Raw genomic sequence first — 24,578 nt, 5'->3', positions numbered from 1 at the left:
GCGCCAGGCGGCCACGCGCGGGGGCGGTGGAGGGGGCGTGTCCCGCGGGCGCGCGCGGGAGGCGGAGGGGGCGTGTCCCGGGAGTGGCGGCGGCGGCGGCGGCGCGGGCAGGGTGCGCGTTGCAGCCTTCTGTGTTGGAATGTGCGGCTCCGGAGAGCTCACGGCGCAGGAGCAGAGCAAGCGCCGCCGAGGCCCGGGGCCCCAGGCGGCGGCGGCGGCCGGGACGGCAGGGCGAGAGCCGGAGGCCTGAACACTCTCTGCAGCCCCTCTCCTGGGTCTTCGCGGGCCTCGACTGCCCCAGCGTCCAACTTTTCCGCCCTCTCCCTCCCCTCCCCCGAAACTCCAGCAACAAAGAAAAGTAGTCCGAGAAGGAGCGGCGACGCGGGTCTTCGCCCCTCCTCGCCCAGGAAGGCCGGTAAGCGTGGCGCGGTCTGGGAGACGGTTGGGTGGGGGCGGCGGGCCGGCCGGGCGGTCGTGGCGGCGGTTGCCGCGGGAGGGGGAGGGCGCGGAAGGACGCGGAGCGAGGCGCTGTCCAGGGCTGATTTGCAGATACTGTGGCTCCGGCGGTGGCGGCCGCGTCGGGCGGGGACTGGCGGCTGAACGGGATCGGGTTACACCGTCGCGGTCCGGGGGCTGGGCCGGGGGCGTTGGTGGGGAGCGGCGCGGCGCCGGGACCCCCTCCCCAGTTGAGGCCGGGCCGCCGCCTCCGCGCGGGCCCGGGCGTCCCTGGGAGTCTTGTCCTGAGGCCAGGAGCGGAGCTGCTTGGGGCCCTAGTTCTGAAACTTCCTCTCGTGCTCCTGCTCCAGGTCCCGCCGCAGCTCCTTGCTTGCCGGCGGTCCTCCCGCCCCCTCCCTCTGCGGCCTCTCCCTTTCGCCGGAAGGCGCCGTTGAGTGCGGCCGGGAGGGTTGAGTCAGCCTGGGGCTCGGGTGGTTCTGCCAATGGGGCTGGACAGCGATTTCTGCGATCGGGCCGCCCCGCCGCCGGGACCCTCTGCGTGGGGCCACCTAGCCGCCGCCGTCGGCGGGGCCGGGGCGCGCGTCCCGCGGGGCGCCGTGGGGGAGTGAACCCGCAAACTTCCGGGGCGCGGGGGGCCCCCTCCGGCGCTCGGGACCCGGCGCCTCGGGAGGGCGCTCGCGGCGGCTCCTCGGCCCCCTGCGGAGGGCGAGGCTGGGGCCGGCGAGCAGCCGGGACGGCGGCGACGCGGTAACTTTCCTCCCTCTTCCCGGACTCGGGCGCGCGGGCCAGGAGGGGGCAGCCTGAACTGGGGAAGACTTGACCTGGCCCAGCGGCACCCCGAGTTTGCCCGTCTTGCAGTCTTTAGTGTTGGGGAGCCCAGGGAAAGGTTCAGGACGAGTGTGGCGGCAACTGGTGTGTCAGTGGTGCAGTGAGCGGGCCGAGCCGAGAGGAAGCGAGAGCTCCCGAGTTTGCAAAGAGCTGCTTTGTGTTTGGTACGTATTTTGAGAAAATGGCCGAATGCCTATTTGAGTTAGGAATGCCGCCGCCGAGGCAGGCGCTGGTGGCAGCAGCACGTAGGAATTCGCGTAGCACGTTGGGCTTTCGGACTGTGCTTGGACAGTCTTCCCGACCAACGTTAAAATCCCTTTGGGGATGGTAGTTAGGGTTTGGGAAGAATTAGAAATTACCGAGTAGTCTGGGCTGTTAAACCCTTGGACAGCGTTTGCTTTGTGTGATGGCATTTGATTCCAACTTTTGTTGGTACCTGTGACTCAACCGGTTTGTGTTTATGCACTTGGGTGAGACAGGATTACTTTTTGTATTTTGGGTTTAACATTTTTTTTTAGCCTTTGCCTCCTATTTTGCAGGAGAACACCTAATTTGTGAGTAACACCTTTTAGATTGGAAAGTAAAGTGTGAAGACGGTTTATAAAAAGCCCAATATGTTTTCAAGGTGATCTTGTAATGGCTCCGGTAGGCAAGTGAGCCAAGTCAAGCGCAATGCAAGAAAGTTGCTGATTGCGGAGATGACTTGATCGGCTGTTTTATATGGGGATTTGAAAGTTTCTTTACTTTGATTTGTGATCTCTTAAATACACCAAACTTCTCTTTTCACAGGAGGAAAGGTCCGTAATTTTTTTTTACTTTTTAACAGGTCGTCATCACAAAAAAAAAAAAGAGAAAGGGAAAGAAACTAAGTGGTACTTTTATAATATAGTTGATCCTTGAACAATATATGATTGAACTCTGAGGGTCCACTTATACCTGGCTTTTTTTCAAGAAATATATTGTAATTTTTTGGAGATTTGCAATATTTTGAAAAAATTAACAGATGAACCATGTACCCTATTAATATAAAAAATTAGGAAATAGATGTTATTAATATGTAAAATATATGTAGATACTAGTCTCTTATCATTTACTGCCATAAAATAACAAAAATCTAATAAAAGGTAAAATTTATCAAGACAACGCACACAAACTCATAACCAACCACACGAGTGCCATTCACAGAAATGCAAACATAAAGATTCATTATTAAATCATAATTGCTTAAAATTAACTGTAGTACATACTGTACTAATGTAATAATTTTGTGGCCACCTCTTGTTAATTTTGGTGAGCTCAAGTGTTGCAAGTATCTGCTTAAAATGCCAGGTGAGGTAATCATCTCCACGTGAGCAGTCTCTCCAGTAAATTGTGTGGCAATAAAAAGTCACCACTCACGGTTCTCGCATATTTTTCATCCTGTTCAGTGCAATACCAGAAACCTTGAATAACATCATGGACCCCATAGTGCCACTTGTGATGCTGGAAGTGCTCCCCAGAAGCAGAGTAGAGTCAAGACTTTACAAGAAAAAGTTGAATTGTTTGATGTGTACTGGGGTAGATTGATATCCGCACTTGAGGTTGCCCACCATTTCAAGATAAATGAATTGACCCTAAGGACCAATGGTTAAAAAAGAAAAAAAAGGAAATTTGTGAGGTCATCACTGCATCTACGCCAGCAGGCCTGAAAACCTTGCATGTTTTGGGAAATACCTTTTTATCTCGAATTAAAAATTCAGTTTTTACGTTGGTGCAGGATTGCTATAAGTAAGGCATACCTATGGACTCTAAATATGATTTGAGAAAAAGCAAAGTCATTATATGATGACTTAAAGCAAAAGGAAGGTGAAAGATCTAAAGCTGGAGAATTTTATGCCAGCAAAGGTTGTTTTGATAATTTTAGGAAGAGATTTAGCTTAAAACATGTCAAGATAACAGAAGTAGTGTCTGCCAATCAAGACGCAGCAGACAAGTTCCCAATCCACTGGTGGCACAGTGGATAAGATCAGTGCATGGGGCCCAAGTTCGATCCCTGGTCAGGGAACTAGATCCCACATGAATGCTGCAACTAAGAGTTTGTATGCCACAACTAAGGAGCTGGAGAGCTGAAACTAAGACCTGGTGCAACCAAATAAATAAATAAATAAATATTAAAAGAAAGTCGTTGATCACAACATTGTAAATCAACTATACTTCAGTTAAAAAAAAAAAACCTGTTCAGGCTGCTATTCTTTTTCCTCAATGACTTTTTTTTAAATTGAAGTATAGTTGATTTACAATGTTGTATTAATTTCTGCTGTACAGCAAAGTGATTGTTATACATATATATAAATTCTTTTTTTAATATTCTTTTTTATGGTTTATCGTAGGATATTGAATGTAGTTCTTTGTGCTGTACAGTAGGACTTTGTTTATCCATTCTATATATAATAGCTTACATCTGCTAACCCCAACTTCCTACTCTGTCCCTCTCCCAACCCCCCCCCTCCCCTTGGCAACCACAAGTCTCAAGGTTTTTAATGCAGACAAAAGTGCCCTATTATGGAAAAAAATGAGAGGACATTTATTAGGAAGAGGAATGAGCACCAGGATTTAAGACAGGAGGGGTTAGGCTAACTCTTCTGTTTTGTGCAAATGCAGTGGGGTTTAGGATCAGGACTGCCCTTATAAAGCTGCTAACCCCCGAGCCTTGAGGGGAAAGCATAAACACCAGCCACCAGTCTTTTTTTTTTAAATTTATTTATTTTATATATATTTTGACTGCGTTGGGTCTTCGTTGCTGCGTGTGGGCTATCTCTAGTTACAGTGAGTGGGGGCTACTCTTCGTTGCGGTGTGCGGGCTCTAGGTCGCAGGCTCAGTAGTTGTGGCGCACGGGCTTAGTTGCTCTGCGGCATGTGGGATCTTCCCAGACCAGGGATCGAACCCGTGTCCCCTGTATTGGCAGGTGGATTCTTAACCACTGTGCCACCATGGAAGTCCCCAGCTGCCAGTCTTTTGGTTGTACAACAAGAAGGCCTGGACAATGAGAACCCTTTTTCTGCATTGATTCCATTGATACTTTGTCTCTGAAGTCAGGAAATACATTGCCAGTAAGGGACTGCCTTTTAAAGTAGTTTTGATTTGGACAATACCCCTGGCCACCCAGAACCCCATGAGTTCAACATTAATGATGTTGAAGTGGTCTGCTTTCCCCCAGACAGAACTGTCTCTAATCCAGCCTCTAGATTAGGGAGTCTTTAAAGCTCATTACACATGGTAGTCTATGGAAAGATTGTCAGTGCTGTAGAAGGGGAACCCTGATAGAACATCATGAAAGTCTGGAAGGATTACATGATTGAAGTTGGCTGTTGTTATAGGAAAAGCTGTGAAGACTGTCAAGCCCCAAACAGTAAATTCCTGCTGGAGAAAACTGTGTCCAGATGTTGTGCATGACTTACAGGATTTACAACAGAGCCAATCAAGGAAATCATGAGATTCTGGATATGGCAAAAAGAAAAAGAAAAAAGGTGGAGGGTGAAGGGTGTCAAGATAGGGATCTTGGAGAAATTCAAGAGCTAATAAACACATCAGAGGCATTCAGATGACTTGATGGAGATGAGTGCTTTGGAACCAGCGCCAGGTGATGAGGAATAAGATGCAGAAGAAGCAGTGTCAGAAACAAATTGACAATCTGACCGAAGGGTTCTGATTATTCAAGACTGTTTTTGACTCCTTTCACAGCATGGACCTTCTGTGATACAGGCACTAAAACTAAAGCAAAGCGTGGAAGGATTGGTACCACATGGAAACATTTTAGGAGAAATAAAAAAAGCAAAAAAGTCAGACAGAAAAATTAGGATGTATTTCCATCAAGTTACATGAGTGTGCCTGGCTCTCCTGCCTTACCCTTCATCTCCTTCACTTCTTCCACCCCTTAGACAGCAAGGCCAACCCCTCCTCTTCCTCCCCTCAACCTACTCAGTGTGAATGACAACTATTAGGATGAAGACCTTTGTGATGATCCACTTCCACTTAATGAATAGTAAATAATCATCATACTGTACAGTTAATGAACTAATCTGTTGTGTGTGAGTGTCTTGTGAAAATCTAGTAACTTTATGGCAAGAACCCTGAGACGTTATTGTGTCATCATCTTTATCGCCTACAGGTTCATTGTGTAGAACATGGTGTGCAAAACCTGTATTGACGTGGATAGCCTATCCTTACATTGGTATGAGGTGACTGATATTTAATATAAAATTAATTATGTGTTAGTTTTCCTACTGTTTTGTAACTTTGCTTTCAAAAGTTATAGTACCATACAGTATGCCTTTCTCTCTCCTACTTGGTCAAATTATGTATCAGCCTGTCATCTCAGGTAAGTGGCTTTTTAAAAAAAATGTGACATTTCCAATGCTGTATGATGAATATAACTGTAATACTATATGCCATAAATTTTAATAAAGATTCATTTGCATGTACACTAGACTACCGGGATGCAATCGTGTTGATGGTATTAGGTTACCATAAAGCAATCATATTGCTGCTTCTTTGTTGTCAATGCATAAATGTTATACCTGTAAATAAGTATGAATTTCTTTTTCATATTTTTGATGTCTAGTGTTAGTAATATGTTTAACATCAACAGTATTTTGTATCGTATAAGACAAGATGGATGTCTTATACACATGTTGTACACAAACTTATGGTATCAATAAATACAGTACTTTAAATATATTTTCACTTATGATTTTCTTTTTTTTAGTGCTGAAAAATTTTAATATTTCTGTCATTTCACAAAACATCTTTTTTTTTTTTTCCAATTTATATTTTGGCCACGCTGCACAGCATGTGGGATCTCAGTTCCTCGAGCAGGGATTGAACCCACGCGCCTCCGCACCCCGCCATTGGAAGCGCGGAGTCCTAACCGCTGGACTGCCAGGGAAGTCCCCATTTCACAGAACATCTTTTGTTGACATTCTACAAATGATACCATCCAATAATGTCCCAATACTTTCTTCCTGTGAAGATAGTTCATATATCTTTTTGACTTCTGTAATATGTGTTATTTCTGGGAGATTTTTCAGAGAAACTTTTGACCTTCTATCAGAGATATTAGGTCTTCTTGATTTATTTGTTTTTCCCCCTCTTCAGTATAAGCAGTTAGAATTGATGTGTCATTTGCCGAGGTACCAAATTTTTTCAAGGCCTCTGAAGTATTGTTATTTGGGGAAAGATTGAAAATAATTTCAGTAGATAGAGTTCTTGTCTTCATTTTTCCCAGTTTGTAGAGGTGAACTGCTTTGTTTGCTGCCACAAGTATCTGAAATGGATCGACAGTCACTGTAGGGTTTATTAACGAGCCATCAATGTCGCCTTCCATGGCCTTTATTCTCAAGCATTTTTTACATCATTAAATAACAGAAGGGTCACCCTGTGTTTGGGAAATAGGTCCAGCTGATGTGTTAACTGCATTTCATAGATAAGCAGGATTCAGCGGGCCCAGAACCCCAGGACTAGCTCCCTATTCTGCAGGCTGCTTTGTCACAACTTTGGTGAGTCAATAGGCTTATCAGGATGATGTATCGCTGCTATGCTGTCAGCCCTCAAAGGGAGAGACTGAGCTGATTATTGCCAGGCTGCATCCCAGGGCCAGGCCTCGGAAGGTGTTGGATAAATGAAGGCGTCAAGAATCACAGGCATCACCTGGAAAATCACGGTCATGGGTGCTGGGGTTGAGTCTCCTATTCCCGCTCAGCCCAGCCCGGCCTGGCCCCTCTTTTGATTTTCTTTCTTTTTTTTTTTTTGCGGTACGCAGGCTTCTCACCATTGCGGCCCCTCCCGCCGCGGAGCACGGGCTCCGGACGTGCAGGCCCAGCGGCCATGGCTCATGGGCCCAGCCGCTCCGCGGCACGCGGGATCTTGCCGGACCGGGGCACGAACCCGCGTCCCCTGCATCGGCAGGCGGACTCTCAACCACTGTGCCACCAGGGAGGCCCCTGATTTTCTTAATAACATTTTCTTTTCTCAGCTCACTTAATTGTAAGAATACAGTACGTAAGAATACAGTATATATAATACATGTAACATGCACAGTATGTGTTAATCTACTCTTTATGTTATCGGTAGACTTCTGGTCAACAGTAGGCTGTTGATAGTTAAGTTTTTGTGGAGTCAAAAGTTATACTCAGATTTAAGACTACACCAGGGAGTTAGTGCCCCTAGCCCCTTGCTCAAGGGTCAACTGTAGTTTATTCTTTTGGAGGTAGTTGAGTTCATATGAGATTTAATCCACTGGCCAATTATTACAGGCTTCTACTTTCCAGACTATACTTAATAAGTGCACAGTTGGCTTTTGAATTTTTCCCCTTTCTGATTCAGACCAGTAAGCTGTTGAAGCAGGAGATGGGAGGACAGCATGTTTGGAATTTATGTATGGAATTCATGTATGGAATATAAAATATAATTTTAATTAACACTAAAAATGAAGGTTACTTATATTTTTCTACCAGAGAAATTAAAAGTGCTTGAGGGAAGGCACACTAGTGGTAAACCTAGTTGATGGATGAGTTGTGTCAAACGCTTGATAGAATTTTTTGTAGGGGGTCATAGAAATTTTTTTGATGACTGCAGTAAAGAGAATTTGGAATTACAGAAATATTGTAAAGGCTTATTTTCAGTAGTTAATGAGGCTGATTGAGTTTAAAGATTATATGGGAAAATGTATTTTTTTTAAATTACGAAGAATTACAGTGATGTTGTGGTTTTAGACCAGTAAAAGTTGTGTTTAAAGTGGTGCTTTCGTGTTATTTGTTTTGTTTTGAATGCAGAACACCGTTATGGCCACCCAGGTAATGGGGCAGTCTTCCGGAGGAGGAGGTCTGTTCACCGGCAGTGGCACCATGGGCATGGCCTTGCCTAACGACATGTATGACTTGCCTGATCTCTCCAGAGCTGAACTGGCTGCGCCTCAGCTCATCATGTTGGCAAATGTGGCCTTAACTGGGGAAGTAAACGGTGGCTGCTGTGATTATCTGGTTGGCGAAGAAAGACAGATGGCAGAATTGATGCCTGTTGGGGATAACAACTTTTCAGATAGTGATGGAGAAGGACTTGAGGAGTCTCCTGAGGTAAAAGGCGAGCCCAGTGGGCTGGAAAACATGGAACTGGAGAGTTTGGAACTCAGTGTTGTGCAACCGCGGCCTGTGTTTGAGGTGTCAGCTGCCTCAGAACCGTACAGCGCAAATAAAGATCTTCCTCGGGAAACACCTGTAGCAGAGGACAAATGCAAGAACTTGAAGACCAAGCCCTTTCGCTGTAAACCATGCCAGTATGAAGCAGAATCTGAAGAACAGTTTGTGCATCACATCCGAGTTCATAGTGCCAAGAAATTTTTTGTGGAGGAAAGTGCAGAGAAGCAAGCCAAAGCCAGGGAATGTGGCTCTTCCACCGGGGAAGAGGGAGATTTCTCCAAGGGCCCCATTCGCTGTGACCGCTGTGGCTACAATACCAATCGCTATGATCACTATACTGCTCACCTGAAACACCACACCCGAGCCGGGGACAATGAGCGAGTCTACAAGTGCATCATTTGCACGTACACCACAGTAAGCGAATATCACTGGAGGAAACACTTGAGAAACCATTTTCCAAGGAAAGTATACACATGTGGAAAATGCAACTATTTTTCAGACAGAAAAAACAATTATGTTCAGCATGTTCGAACTCATACAGGTAAGAGGACCTTTCTTGTTTATAAGTGTATGCTACCCCCCAAATAAAACACTTTAAAAATGAAAAATTTCAGGGCTTCCCTGATGTCGCAGTGGTTGAGAGTCCGTCTGCCGATGCAGGGGTCACAGGTTCATGCCCCGGTCCGGGAAGATCCCACATGCTGTGGAGCGGCTGGGCCCGTGAGCCATGGCCGCTGAGCCTTCGCGTCCTGTGCTCCGCAACGGGAGAGGCCACAACAGTGAGAGGCCCGCGTACCGCAAAAAAAAAGAAAAAAAAGAAAAATTTCAAACATCTCAGAAGTAAAGAGAATGCCCCACTGCACCCATGGGTCCCCATCACCTATACTCAAGGGTTATTAATATTTTGTCATATTTGGCAATTCAGTTTTTTAAATAACAGCTTTATTGAGATGTACTCCAATGTAATGTAATGTAAGATATTTTTAGATGTAAGATATTTTTAGATTCTAAAAATGTAAGACGTTTTTAGAATTGTAAGACATTTTTAGAATTAAAAAAAAGGAAAATGGAGAGAACTGGAAAAATTTCGGTTTTGTTGTATATTTCCAATTTTTTATGTATACTTTACGTATACTTTTTTTTTTAAATAGGATCTCTACTTTTTGCCATTTAATTTTTTTTCTTATAGTGGTTTATTTTCACTTACTTACAGTCCAGGTGACTAATTTTAATAGCTGTATTTTATATACTTCATCATTCATTACTTTTTCTCCACATTAAAGTTGATATTTCCACAATAAGGTTATGACTTACATAGCTAACATTGGTTGTACATATCTCATTTCACATTTTAGTGTTAAACTTACTTGGACTTAATACATTTTTTAAAAAAATTATTTATTTATCTTATTTTTGGCTGTGTTGGGTCCTAGTTGCAGCATGTGGGATCTTTCGTTGCCATGCGTGGGCTTCTCTCTAGTTGTGGTGCAGGGGTCCAGAGCACGTGGGCTCTGCATTTGTGGTACACAGGCTCATTAGTTGGTGGAGCTCAGGCTCAGTTGCCCAGTGGTATGTGGGATCTTAGTTCCCAGACCAGGGATCGAACCCATGTCCCCTGCATTGGAAGGTGGATTCTTAACAACTGGACCACCAGGGAAGTCCCTGTCTTAATACTTTTTAAAAGCTTTTCCCCCCGGTATTACCTAATTTGTGGTTTTTTTAAAAGAAAAAAATTTCAAAACAAGTTGTTGGTGTATACACAGAAGGATAGTATTTTGATTATGTAAATTCTGAGAGTATCAGTGGTATTAAATGCATGGTTCTGAAGTTGTATTTATTGAAAAATTCAGCTAGTGCTGAAGAGCAGAGATAAGAAATGATCGTCAACAGGAATTGCTTGTTTCTTATTTCTTACTTAGGTAGCCTGCTTTTCAAGTTCACTTAGTGGGTCTCTTATGTTCCTGTATTGAGGGCTCAGTGTTAGGTGCTTTCTTCTACTCTCTGCTAATCTTCAGAACAATTTACTGAGGAAAACAGGGTAAGTGTTTACTGAAAGCCTAAAGTGATGTGCTCAGGGTCACATACAACTAAGATTCAAAGTTCCAAATCTCATTTCTATAGGTAGTTATCATGGTAGGGGGCTGAGGATTTTCATTTGAGTCTTCAGTCAAAAGATTTTTCAGTTTGTAGTCTCGATATTTAACCAGTTCACAAATTCTACTTTTTTTAAAATCAGTTTTTATTGGAGTACACAAATTCTACTTTAAAAGATGACATTAAAAAAAAAAAGACATTTTTGCCTATATGTATGACTGAAAAATTACTAGTGTTTCTAGAGTATTTATGCCTTTTTTGGTGAGTTGCACAGATAGAAGCAATCTATTTTGTTATGAAGAATTTTAAAGTAAATTGTCCTTAGTGGATTCTTCATGTTAATCTGTAAGGGTATTAAATTTTTCTTCCATTAACTTATTTATTTATTTACTGGCTGCATTGGGTCTTTGTTGCTGCACGTGGGCTTTCTCTAGTTGCAGTGAGTGGGGGCTACTCTGTTGCAGTGTGCAGGCTTCTCATTGCGATGGCTTCTCTTCTGGAGCACGGTCTCTAGGCACCTGGGCTTCAGTAGTTGCAGCATGTGGGCTCAGTAGTTGTGGCATGCAGGCTCTAGGGTGCACGGGCTTCAGTAGTTGTGGCATGTGGGCTGTAGAGCGCAGGCTCAGTAATTGTGGTACAGGGGCGTAGTTAGTTGCTCTGCGGCACGTGAGATCTTCCCGGACCAGGGATTGAACCCGTGTCCCCTGCATTGGCAGGCGGATTCTTAACCACTGTGCCACCAGGGAAGTCCGTATGTATCTTCTTTACAGAAATACATTCAACAATTTTTGAGCTGTTTTAAAATTATTCTAGGTCAAAGTAGGCATTTTGTTGCTATAATGTATTTACAGCTAATCTATAGCTGCTGGCTAATAACAGCTGAATAGTTACTAGGAACACATTTCACAGTCATCAACACATTCTGTTTGTTTATTTATTTATGGTTGTATTGGTTCTTTGTTGCTGCTCGCTATCTTTCTCTAGTTGCAATGAATGGGGGCTACTCTTCATTGCGGTGCGCAGGCTTCTCATTGCAGTGGCTTCTCTTATTGCGGAGCACGGGCTCTAGGCGCGCGAGCTTCAGTAGTTGTGGCTCGCGGGCTCTAGAGCACAGGCTCAGTAGTTGTGGCTCACGGGCTTCGTTGCTTCGCGGCATGTGGAATCTTCCCGGACCAGGGCTTGAACCCATGTCCCCTGCGTTGGCAGGCGGATTCTTAACCACTGCGCCACCAGGGAAGTCCCATCATCAACACATTCTCTTTTTTCTTTCTTTTTTTTTTTGTACTCGTCTTTTCCTTATCCCATTTTTTAGACACATCTATTACTGTAACTTACAGTGTAGACAAAATAATAACTGATGGTTATTGAGGGCTTTTATGTGCCAGGCACTACGTTAAATGCTCTGGATATATTATCTTGATTTAAATTCTCACAATTCTAGGAAGTGAAGGTACTATTACTTTTACAGATGAGGAAGCTTGCCTGAGGTCATAATTATTACCTTGTGGTTAAAGAATATACGAAAACAAATTAGCAAGCTGGTTTTTTGATATGTTTTGTGGTTGACACGTGTTTCCAAAAAATACACGTTTCCTGCCTTTGAGTCTTAAATTCTTTATTAAATCACTGGCCTCTCATCTTCAGTTGCTCTCAGTCCCTGTGGCCTTATGATTATAATTTGTTTTAACACTGAGCTTATTTTATAAAAGTTTTATCTACCACTTGAAATTTTTAGCTTACAACAACAGCTTCCCCACTCAAAAATGTTATTGCTTTAAGCTAACAATTTCAAATGGTAGATTTATCATTTATAAGGATCAAAAAAATTACCTGGGCTTCCCTGGTGGTGCAGTGGTTGGGAGTCCGCCTGCTGATGCAGGGGACGTGGGTTTGTGCCCCGGTCCAGGAAGATCCCACATGCCGCGGAGCAGCTAGGCCCGTGAGCTATGGCCGCTGAGCCTGCGCTCCGCAACAGGAGAGGCCACAATAGTGAGAGGCCCGCGTACCGCAAAAAAAAAAAAAAAAAAGTTACCTAAGTCATAGCATCAGAAAATTTGGGTAGTTTTTTTTTTTAAATTTTATTGAAATATTGTTGATTTACAATGTTGTGGATTTTTTTAAAAGGATAATTCTAATTTTATACCTGATCTAAGATACTTTTTCAGTTCTTAATATTTAATGTAATAACATGTAGCATTACTGTGAAAATTAAAAGGGCTGTGAGAATTCAGAAAGCCAATGGTATTTTTTGTCAGCAAAGCTAAAATAATGTAGTTAGTTGTATTCTGAATAATCTTTCTAATACATGATAAAAATCGATCATTTTGCCAGGGACAGGAAAAAAGAAATCCTTGTTAAAAAATGCTCAATACTGAATGATGTGTATATTGTTAGTGAGAATCGTAATTGCATTATTTTATCATATTTGAACATTAATCATTATATTTTTGTAGGAGAACGTCCGTATAAATGTGAACTTTGTCCTTACTCAAGTTCTCAGAAGACTCATTTAACCAGACATATGCGTACTCATTCAGGTTGGTAAGAAATGGGAACGTTTCTATCATTGGTAAACTACCATTATAAGAAAGTTCTTCTAGACTTGGAACTGGTTCCTTATTTATAGTTCATTTATAATATGATTTTGAAATTAGAGTTAAAAATTCGTGGTCTACTAGTGTGAAGCTGTATTTAAATGGAGATTCCTAACCAGGGAGTCTGTAGGTGGAATGTCCAAAACTAAATGTAAATGTATGTGTGTACTTTTTCTGGGAGGAGTGTCCTTAATTTTCATCAGACCTTCATCAAGTTCCATGATGTAATAAAAGTTGAACTGCTATCATAGACCAAGGCTGGTTTATCCTTTTTAGAGCAACCTCTGCCTTCTTATACTCCTTCCCGACTCTCCCTCCGCATCCCCAACAAAGTATAACACCAAGTTTCATAGTGTGTGGTTGCCAGGTTCCAGGGGTTCCTTATTAGCTACCTGCTCAGGTCCTGAAATTTGGCTTTATTCTCTTGACAATTGATAGGGCATCTGAGGACTGATTTATAAAAGCCAAACTTTAAAGAATGATAAATAATCCAGGATCCCATTTTATTAACCTATAATAGATAAAATGCAGGGCTATAACAAGTGGGAGATTTATATCCCCTCTAGTGACTGAAATTATCATGATCACCACCAGAATTGGTCCCCATTATCAAAATATGTAGGTAAATGGCAAAGTTAAAAAGTCGAAATATGTAGGTAGATGGCAAAGTTAAAAAGCATAGTGGTCTTGAATGGATAATTATTTCATTTTGGCCACACTGACCCTGGGTGAACAGTCACATCTGATCAGAGTACTCTCTTCCTAAATTTAGAATATATACCCCTGTGGGGAGGTATGCTAAAATCTTGCTGTTTACCAAAGTGTATGTAGACCCAACTCCCTTAAGTTAACAATTACCAATTACCTTAAGTTAACAGTTTGTGCTGTCTAATTGGATAGCCACTAGCCACATGTGAAATGTGGCCGGTTTGAATTGAGATGTATAAAATAACACACCTGAATTTAAACAGTATGAAGAAAATTATGTAAAATATCTATTTTTTAATATTACACGTTGGCATGATACTGAATATATTGGGTTAAATAAGTAGTAAAGTTAATGTTACCTCTTTTTTACTTTTGTAATGTGACTGCTAGACAATTTAAAGTTACCTATGTTGCTTGCATTTTATTTCTATTGGGTATTGCTGTTTTAAGTCAGTGATTGAGTAAGACTTGATTATAGTATGAATTCTAATTTGAGCAGCTATGAGGGCTCACAGCATGCTTACTGGCTCAACTTGACCTTACATGCTTGTCAAGTTTTATACTTTGAATGTTCCTTCTCAATCTCCTAAACTATTGAGTCACTTAACCAGAAACCTGTTTTTAGTATTACTTTTGGGTGCTTCCTGGTTTCATTTTCTGTGGGTAATATGGTTGCTTTATTGAGGGTAGGCCATCATATCCTACTGATACTTGTGCTCTAACCCTTAAATAAAATATTTAAGAGCTTTTCATGAGTTGGATCATTTCCGTTTTCATAACTGTCTCATGATGAGTAAGTTCTGTTATTGTCCCCATTTTACAAATGGGGAAACTAAGGCCTTGGAGAAATATGGCCATTTTTCCTCTGGAATGTCCCCTCTTCTGGATTTGTGTTAATTTGCTTTCTCATGGTATCATTTAGTTTTTCCTCTGTCCCTGTGCCTTGTATAACTTGTACACTGGAAATTAAATCTAAATGCTTGAATTGTAGATAATAATGTGTCTCACTTGAAGTCATATCTGGTTGACCTAATATTAGTGTCACTGGATCAGAATGACAACACACTTGTATTTTTTTCATTGAATCGATAATACTTTTGTCACTGTATAAATTTTTATCTATGGTGTTTTACACCAGACAATAATGATTGCCTGAATGATTTTGCATTGGTTACTGTTATCTTTTGTCTGCTATATTTTAAAGGTGATTTTTAGTAGTTGCTGTTATAGTACAGCAAGTATTTAAAAAGTGTCATAATAATGAGTAGCAGTTACTATTTATTGTATGCATGCTGGGTACTGAAAAATTGGAATTTGTTATCTATAATCTTAGTACCTCTAGAATACTTAAATCCCAGTTTATAGATTAGGACACTGGCTTAGAGAAGATAAGTGTTTTATCTAAGGTTAATTGTCATTCTTCCAATTTAGAAGAGCTCGAGTTTGGCCTCGACTCCCCCACCCTCATTTTCAGTCATCAGCAGTGTTTAAAGAATATTATGGCTCAGAAAATGGCTCAAGAAACTACAGCATAGCACAGAGTATGGAGAGAGCAGAGCCATTGTCTTTTATTGTATGCCAATAATTTGTGAGTCACAAACAGGAAACAAACATGGTTAGTTTGTTTTGTGTATAAGTGTGCTGAATTATTTCGAGCCGATCCTATGTTTTAGTACTTCTCTTAGAAGTTGCTGATAACACTTGCAAATTAAGTGAGGCTAAGTGTGGTCAAATTGGGTAGGTAGTCTTTCTGACTGGGTTGGCATGGAGTGAATATCTTGGATGCTTTCTCTGTGGTCTTGAGTCTGATCTTTATAGGTCATCTTGTGCATTCACTTCCTTGTTCATGTGAATGTATTTTAGGGAAGAGAAGTGTATGCTCAGTCTCTTATTTCTGGAAGAGACTAGGCTCTGCTGAGTTGGTACATTTTAGCTAAAATGACAAATTGGTTTATAAAGCAAAACCACATTGGTTATTTCCCTGGAGCACTTCCATTAGGGTAGGTCTTCTGAGGCTAAAGTAAGAAGGGATGAGAGTATTGGTTTGGTGAAATATACAGACACACTAACCTAATCTGGTGTTATTCTGCGTTTTATTGGTGTTTGTAACTAATGGTTTTCAAGTATCCTCACTTGGGTAGTCTAGAGATACTGACATAATCCACAGCTCTCCATTTCCTATTCTGAGTGGATATGCTACCATTTCATCCTGGAGGAAATACATCCAGTTTATGATGTTTTTGTAGATATCACACTGGATAGTTCTCCCGTCCTGCCAGCATAGGAGTTCATTTTGATTATTTTCCCATTATGAGTATAATGGATGTTTGTTAAAGGAAACTAACAACTTGCCAAGTTCCACCTCCATCAACTACTCTTTAAGATGGAAAAATATTTTTTCAGCAAAAATTATTTTCCTTTCACCAAGTATTTGAAACATGTTATGGTTTGAGGGTCTTTTTGTGAATTTTAGAATAATTTAAAAAATAGTATTAAGGTTTAATTAATACACATGAAAATGCACACATCTTAGGTATACAGGTCAGTGACCTTATGTATGTTTTCTCTTGTTTGACTACCATCTAGGTGAAGACATGAAATGTTTTACCACCTTCAGAAAAGTTCCCTCCTTACCCTTTCTAGTCAATACTCCCATAGTCTCCCCTCAACTGATACTCTGACTTAAATGTAACATCCTTCTGTAAAGTATTTTTGAGATTCATTCCATGCTGCATTATCAGAACTTTGTGTTTATTGCTGAGTAATATCCCCCTATTACTCTTTAATTAAAAGTTCCCTTGTTACTCTTTCTGGGCTCTTCTTGATAAGAATATGTAAAGCTTGTAAAACTCCCTTTTTGAATTTTCCTTATCTCTGTAAATTAATTTAGGAAGAATAAAATAGACATCTGACACATTTATAAAGATCAAAAACAGGTAAATATTACTGTTGGTTCAGGGCAAAAGAATTTTCATTCAGCTAGGTATTAATAAACTAAACTTGATGAATAGATCTTTCAATACAAGAAAGGTTAACGGCAACAAAGCAAAAATGTGGGTAGGGTGAATGAAGCAACTTAATGATGCCATCACTGTTTAAAGAGAGTCCTACGAACTCCCATTCCCTGACCATTTCACAGATGGAGGTTTGCACCTTGCTTGATGCTGGCTGTGTAAATACCCTCATTCATTAGGACTTAAAAATGACCATTTTCATTTTAATTACTTTATGAGCACAAATACTTTCCTAAAGAGATCAGCTCCATTCATCAGCTCTTTGTTTACTGAGAGGTAGGGTTTATATGGTAAGGCAGGATAAACACGTGAAATCTTCCCTTTTGTTTACCCATTCTAAAACTTACCAGCCATTCCAAAAGTGATGCATTACAGGTAATGTGTATTGACTGCTTGGCTATCTATCCTTTGCTAAGAGCTCTATGTGGATTAGATTATTTATAGTTCACAACACTTAAGAATATTTTACAGATGAGGAAATTGAGCCTTACAGAGTTTTCAGTACCTTGCTCAAGACTTCACAGTAATTTGCAGAGCCCATATTTGATCCCCCCAGGTATTCTTACTGTAGAATAAATTCCTAACTGTTATGTCACATATCTTTTCCCCATTCTGTGTCTATATATGTTAAGTAAATGTTTGTCTCCTTTGAAGTCATTCAATGGAGAGGACAAGATAGGGCCAGGTGTAGACTAATGCAGCATGTTGTTAGAAACCTCCATTTATGAATCTATTAGTGGACTAATGTGGAGAAGAGTTGTCCAGTTAGCTACGTTTACAATCTGACATACGTGGTTAAGTTTTTGTTTTTGTGATCGAGTATTCTATCATCAGACATTTTTTAATCATGTAAAGCTTACCATCTATATGGTTTTACTTCATATCTGAGTAGTTTTGCTTTATGAAAAAAATTAAATAAGATTTGATGTGAATTTGAGAATGTTTGAGAGATGAATTTTCATAAATGTCAATTTCCATTTTTCTGCTATGCATTCCATTGGACCAGTGGGGTATGGATACCATTTGGTAATATTTGCTAGAGTGTGATCTAGATGGGTATGTATTCAGGTAGAATGAGTTAATCTTAATGCCTTTAATTTGGGGGTTGGGGGTGGGCTTCTGGTCTTGTATGTATGTGATTATGACTTTTTGTGCTTATTTTATATACCATATATATTTGTATGCCCCTTTTCGTTTACCTAGTTTCTTTGCCCATTCTTTAGAAGAAGGTGAGAGAAAATCAAGAAAAGATTTCTCACTTGTTTCATTTTTGCTGTGGAATAGCAACTCTGGCAGTGGAAAAGTTTGCTGAGTGAAACTTGACTCAGCTCTTGCCACGATGGACAAAAGGGTTAAATTTAAAGAAAAAGCCTTTTGTTCCCTGAGGCCAAGAATTGTTTTAAAACTTTCACATGGAAGGTCTGGGAGTGTAGCCTATAGTGTATAATATTTCTTTTGAAGTCTCAAGGTTTATCTGAAATGTATGGGAGTTTTATGTTCTACTCCATTATACATTTGTTTTATCCAAACATGAAAACTTTAAAATTACCTTCTTTTTTAGTGCCCTTGTCCCAAAATTAACATCAAGAGCGCAAGTCACTTTGCCAGTAATTGTTGTGTACTTCTTTTTTTTTTTTTTTTGTGGCCACGCCACTCAGCATGCAGGATCTTCCCCGACCAGGGATCGAACCCGTGCCCCCTGCATTGGGAGCGCAGAGTCTTAACCACTGGAATGGTAGGGAAGTCCTGTTGTGTACTTCTTGATGAATCTGTATTTGATGAACTTTTTAGAAGATGATGATTAACTGAGATAATTATTCCTCCATTTGATATGAGAATCTATGTCAAGGGATAGAGAAAAGATATACAAATAAATATGGTAAATATGAGTTGCATGATAAAGTCTTCAAGAAATAGTTTCTGTCAGTTTTTTTTGTTTTTTGTTTTTCAATATATATCCAATTCCTTTTAAGTATGCTTGAGTAAATCTTGAATTCATTTCTTAATGTATGCCTTCTGCAACATCTTTTGTTTACCTTCAGGTGAGAAGCCATTTAAGTGTGACCAGTGCAGTTATGTGGCCTCTAATCAACATGAAGTAACCCGTCACGCAAGACAGGTTCACAATGGGCCTAAACCTCTTAACTGCCCACACTGTGACTACAAAACAGCAGATAGAAGTAACTTCAAAAAACACGTGGAGCTACATGTTAATCCACGGCAGTTCAACTGCCCTGTATGCGAGTACGCAGCTTCCAAGAAGTGTAATCTGCAGTATCATTTCAAATCTAAGCATCCTACTTGTCCTAATAAGACCATGGATGTCTCAAAAGTGAAGCTAAAGAAAACCAAAAAGCGAGAGGCCGACTTGCCTGATAACAAAATCACCAATGAGAAAACAGAAACAGAGCAGACAAAAATGAAGGGGGATGTGACTGGGAAGAAAAACGAGAGGTCTGTAAAAGTGGAGAAAAAAGATAATGTTTCAAAAGAGAAAAAGCCTTGTAGTAATGCCTCAAGCCAAGTGACTACGAGAACTCGCAAATCGGCACTGGAAGCTAAAGAGATGGATGTGCACCCAGGAAATAATGCAGAAAAAAGCTGTAAAAGCAAGAAAAGCAAAAGGAAGACAGAAGCTGAAGCCCGTTCCTTACAAGAACGTGTGAATGATGAGGAACCTGTGACAAAAAAGAAAAAGAAGGCAGAAAGCAAATCCAGAAATAGTCAGGAAGTGCCGAAGGGTGACAGCAAAGTAGAGGAGAATAAAAAGCAAAGTAGTTGCATGAAAAACAGTGCAAAGAAGAAAACTCTGAGAAGTAAATCATGTAAAAAAAGCGGCAAGCCTGCTCAGAGGAGGCCCACTCAGATAGAGCCTCCTCCTCCCATGGAGTCTGCTGAGGGGGGGCCTGTTCAGACGGAGCCTCCTCCCGCCGCCCCCCCATCTCCTCCTCCTCCCCTTGCCCCCGAGCGGCATGCTGAGGTCGAGGTTGTTCAGACGGAGCGGCCGCCTCCTCCTCCCCCTCCCCCCCCATCCCCTCCTCCACCTCTTCCCCCCGGGGGGCATGCTGAGATCGAGGTTGTTCAGAAGGGGCCTGTTCATGCGGAGCCTCCTCCTCCCGTGGAGCCGATCCCCAAAAGGTCTCCTCACAAAGATAATGGCAAGGAAAAGACCAACATGCAGAGTGAAATGGCGCAGAAGGAGCAAGTCCTTATTGAAGTTGGCTTAGTGCCTGTTAAAGACAGGCAGGTTCTAAAGGAAAGTGCCGGTGCACAGGATCTCTTACCACCATCACCACCTCTGCCAAAGGAAGACTTAAAAGAGGAAGAGTCAGAAGACCAAAAATTAGTCCCTGCAGGGGAAGGACATAAAGAAGCTCCTCTTCAAAAAGTGGAAGCAGAAGAGGCAGATAAGAGTCTAGCTGGTCTTGCTGCTGTTACCAAGGCATCTGCCAGTATTTCATCCTCTGAACAAAACTTGAATATGCCAGAGGGTGAAACTTCAGATGGTAAACGTCAGGCTGACGCTATGCTTTGTGAAATGAAGATGGACGCTGATGAGAAGAAAACAGAGAATCCCCCCGGCAGAGACTCGGCGGTTGAAGAACCAGCTTCACCACCACTTCTTCCTCTACCGCTAGAAAAATGTGAAGCAGTGTCCACAGCTACTGTGGCATCACCTCCTGTCACCGTGGCAGTAAATGAGTCTCAGGAAATGGATGAAGACGAAGGCATCCACAGTCATGATGGAAGTGACCTAAGTGACAACATGTCAGAGGATAGTGATGACTCTGGATTGAATGGGGCTCGACCAGTTCCACAAGAGACTAGTAGAAAAAATGGAAAGGAAGCCTTGGCAGTCAAAGTGGCCGAGGGAGATTTTGTTTGTATCTTCTGTGATCGTTCTTTTAGAAAGGAAAAAGATTACAGCAAACACCTCAATCGCCATTTGGTTAATGTATACTTCCTTGAAGAGGCAGCTCAAGGGCAGGAGTAAATAAACTTTGGGCAAGGCTTCAGTTCTTAGTTTGTAAGGTCTGTGACATTTTGTATTCATTTGTAGTAGTAGACAGCCTTTTGTTTTTAAAAAATTGCTTTAATTAGTATCCAATCTTGATTTTTAAGTGGCATTCTTTTCCTTAGGAATCCGTGTACCTAATGATGTACAAATTTTAGCAAATCCAAGGGAGTTAGTGTAATAAACCAGCTAAATCTATTAGCTTTTGCTTTTAATTGAACCAAGAGGGCCAAGGTGGTATTAGAGCATTCTGTCGATTTGTTCAACTATAACTATTGAGTTTTTTCCCCATGTCTACTCCTGTTTCACTTTAGTTTATTCTTAGTTCCTTGTTTAGCTCTGTAAAAATTGGCATACTTAAATAGCAAATTACTTGAAGAATTTGCCTGCTTTATATAAAGTTAGCACTTTAAAATTGTTTTAGAAATGAAAAGAGACATTTAAATTGAAGAGAAGTTCTGCCAACAATGGACAGTGTATCAGCCCAGGTATTTACTTCCTGAGTTTTGATCAATACATATTTCTTATTTGTGTATATGTTAATCGTCATAAAAACATTGATTTTGGTGTGTTTTTTTATTTCGGTGCTTTAATAGCTTAAGATGTTGCACATTGTTTTTTAATCTATGCAGTTACATTTTTTTCTAGAACTAGCATTTTTGTTGAACAGTAACACTTTATACATATATTTGCATTTTATTTTTTCCTCTTTGGAGGGATGCTTTTAATCTTGTTTGCAAAAGGGCAGTTTTCTTTTTTCCTTTGCTGCAATTGTCGTTTTTGCAGAATATTAATGTGTGCAAATTTCTGAGCAAATGAAACATGCAGGTTAAATTCATTGATTTTGATATTCATATCTATGCCAGAATCTGCATTTCATAAGTTATTTATTTTAAATGCGTATAATGAATTCATAGCTCTCAGTTTGAACTTTACAATAAATAAGCCACTAGGTCTATACTGAATGGATTTTTTTTTTTTCTGAATGGATTTTTATCTCAAATACCAACCATAAGTAAACTTTTGGCCTGTCTTAGTACATCTACTTCCTAAATGTACAGTGTTAAATCGTATTTTAGAGGGAAACCTCTTTCATAGATGGTTGGTGTTTTTATGTCTACTCCGCTGAATAAAGAACTGTAATTTTTATTTGGAAACTGCAAATCTGGAATTAGGAGGCATAATTTACCCCTTCAAGTTATACAGAATATCAGTTTGTGAGATTCCAAAGCCATAGCGATTTTACAGAAAACCTATGATGAGAAAGGTAGTATGAGTGCTGGTAGACCAGCTGCTACTTCCTGTGAATACAGTGAAAAAGGCTGGTGAAAGTTAAATTCAGTCCAGATTAAAAAAATCACACTTTCTCAGGGATCTCCACCAACTAGTGGGTGTCCTAGCTGTTCCTGTGACTGCCTTTTTCTACAGGCGAGGACTCAAATGAGCTGCAGCTATTCTCGTGTTCCTGTGGGGCACTTTGTATGGAAGAGTATGTACTTCCAAACTTTGTTGGTAGGTTCTTTGGCCAGTCACCAAAGAATATGAAAGAATCCAGTAAAGGATTTTTCTTGTTGACAGCAGTTATTCATTGTAGTCCAATAAAGTATGATCCCCATAGGGAACCCTGAACAATTCCAGTTCTCCCATGTTCTATTCTGAAATAACCACTTTATATTTCATTGATTTTCTTCTGTCTGATGACCTCTGAAGCAGGTTTCAGAGTTTGGCAATGCAACAGGAAAGATTAGGAAAAGTGTTGAAGTATGGGTGGAAAACTTGTTAAAATTCTGAGAAGTCCAAGTTAAAAGACATTTGAACTTGGAATTGACTGGGAGGCCAAAGATTTAAAGAAGCGGAAGATTCTCTCAAGACATGAGGAGTAAGTTGTGTTACTGGTGTGTGTTTTGTGTGCACGTTGGGGATTTGTAAATGATGTTGAATTCTAAGCTCCGACAATCATTGTCAATGGAAGATTAAGCTGCAAATATTTATGTTTTAAAACTTAAATTATAAGGCTAGTTAAATCTTTCTAACAACTATTTTTTAATATTCATGGGTACATTTTATATAAGTTACCTTTTACAGTATACATGAAAAGATTCATGTTAAGTACAAATTACAGATTGGGAATCAGTTTTGGGAAGAGGTTTTGTGGATTCTTTTGATACTTCAAAAGAAAGAAATCTGACTTCTGGGGAATTGGACTAATTTTCTTGTCTAGATTTTAAGACTAGAATGCCAAAAACAAAAATGTGAAGGAAATTAAAACTCCTTATTATGAAAATGATCTGTGAAAACATTGTTACTGGAAATTGAATGAACTTGAGGCCTTTCTTCCAGAAAACAAGGACTTGATTGTCAGGCCTATATTAGGTTCTGAACCTTAATGCCATGTATTTGTTCTTATTAAAAATTGTTTCAATGAAAAGTGCATTAGTAATAAGAACTTCTGGTCTAGTTGGGAGTTCTTCCATTTGAAAAATGTGATATTTGCATGGAACTGTTTGAATCTTTTTATTTTCTCAGTATACCCTCCACTGGATAGGATTGAAGCTAGAATTTTCCCTTTTGATAAAGGAATGAAAAGTGAACATGTTATTTGTAGATTGATGTTTAGTACTAGAGCAAAAGTTGAAATATTAGAATATAAGCCTAATCCTTGGTAGTCTTATAAAAATATATCTTTTAACTATCTTCTGAACCTATATTCACATTGGTTTTCAAGGTATTTTAAGTTATATTTTCTTCCTCTTTTCAGAGCTGCTTCTATGGGGCTGCCTTTTTTTCTTTTTTAAAGTTAAATTGAGGTGTCATTCACAAAGGGCTGCATTTTTTGTTAAGGTTTCTTATGACTATGGCTGGGTGTTTTACTCTGGTCTCCCAAGAAGGGCCATTTTATCTTTGTCATGACTTTAGATTCCCTCTAGAGTCACTTCTAAAGTCATGTGGTCTTTAACTTTGGGAACTATTTCTCATCTGAGTGCTAATTCAGATTTAAGCTTGAGTCATCGCCTATCACCCCATGAATGTTGACAGTGGAAGGAATACCTTTCCTGTAGTTTCAGTTCTAGACTGAAAACCTGGGGGAAGAAACTTCATTTTCTTTTTTGCACAAATCAGAAAAACAGCTACTGTGCAGTTTCCTTGTTGACCTCAGCAGATGAACTGGACTGGTAGTGTTAATTCAGATTTAAGAAATTATCTGAATCTTGATTTGAGTAAACTTGTGATCTACATGCAATATTAACTAGATTGGATTGCTTTTTTATTTTCACACGTACACATAGGCTCTCCCCACCCTCATCAACATCCATTAGTTATTGAACTTTGTGAACTGGCATTGAAACATTACAACAATGTTTTGTTGCACCAATTTTATAAACTTTTACAGTGCAATACGTGTTATTTTTCAGAGACAAACCAAAGTTTAATTTCTCAAGGTTCATGCTGTTTGCTTTAGCAGCATTTGATGGTGGATCTTTTATATACATTTGTAATAGATGGAAAAATAAACCAGATTGCAAATGCTTTTTCTTTCTTTTTTAAAGCAAACCATGTACCAAGTTTTTTGGTCCAAATTGTGTAGGATAAGTTAAATTGCGTTCTAATAACCAATATGAGTGTATTTCTGTAAGTATAGTTATGTTGAAATAAAGTTTTAAAAAGCGTTTTATGCCTTTGTTTATTATTGGTACA

General features: G+C 40.4%; 2 protein-coding genes and 1 pseudogene across 6 annotated transcripts in view; 1 reads left to right on the top strand and 2 right to left on the bottom strand.

The window, feature by feature from the left end:
• Positions 1-24,578, bottom strand: part of SPINK2 (serine peptidase inhibitor Kazal type 2) — a 208,017-nt gene that overhangs the window by 77,849 nt on the left and 105,590 nt on the right. The gene's annotated exons all lie outside the window — the stretch shown is intronic.
• Positions 276-24,549, top strand: LOC101285771 (RE1-silencing transcription factor-like). 5 transcript variants are annotated; one of them, XM_033425331.2, is made up of 5 exons: positions 276-415; positions 1,246-1,448; positions 8,095-8,998; positions 13,005-13,088; positions 18,910-24,549. In XM_033425331.2, the coding sequence occupies exons 3-5, from the start codon at positions 8,104-8,106 to the stop codon at positions 20,859-20,861; spliced, it is 2,931 nt and encodes a 976-aa protein (XP_033281222.1). In that variant the 5' UTR covers positions 276-415; positions 1,246-1,448; positions 8,095-8,103; the 3' UTR covers positions 20,862-24,549. The 5 variants fall into 5 exon arrangements, with proteins under 5 accessions (XP_033281222.1, XP_004268374.1, XP_033281223.1 ...); XM_004268326.4 differs by lacking the exon at positions 1,246-1,448 and having other exon boundaries at positions 280-415; XM_033425332.2 differs by lacking the exons at positions 276-415; positions 1,246-1,448 and adding an exon at positions 7,083-7,306.
• LOC101286692 (EKC/KEOPS complex subunit TPRKB-like) lies at positions 6,113-6,739 on the bottom strand (annotated as a pseudogene).

The sequence above is a fragment of the Orcinus orca genome, chromosome 4, assembly GCF_937001465.1.
Source record: "Orcinus orca chromosome 4, mOrcOrc1.1, whole genome shotgun sequence".
NCBI classification, from domain to species: domain Eukaryota; kingdom Metazoa; phylum Chordata; class Mammalia; order Artiodactyla; family Delphinidae; genus Orcinus; species Orcinus orca.
This window is presented reverse-complemented; position numbering and strand designations above follow the sequence as displayed.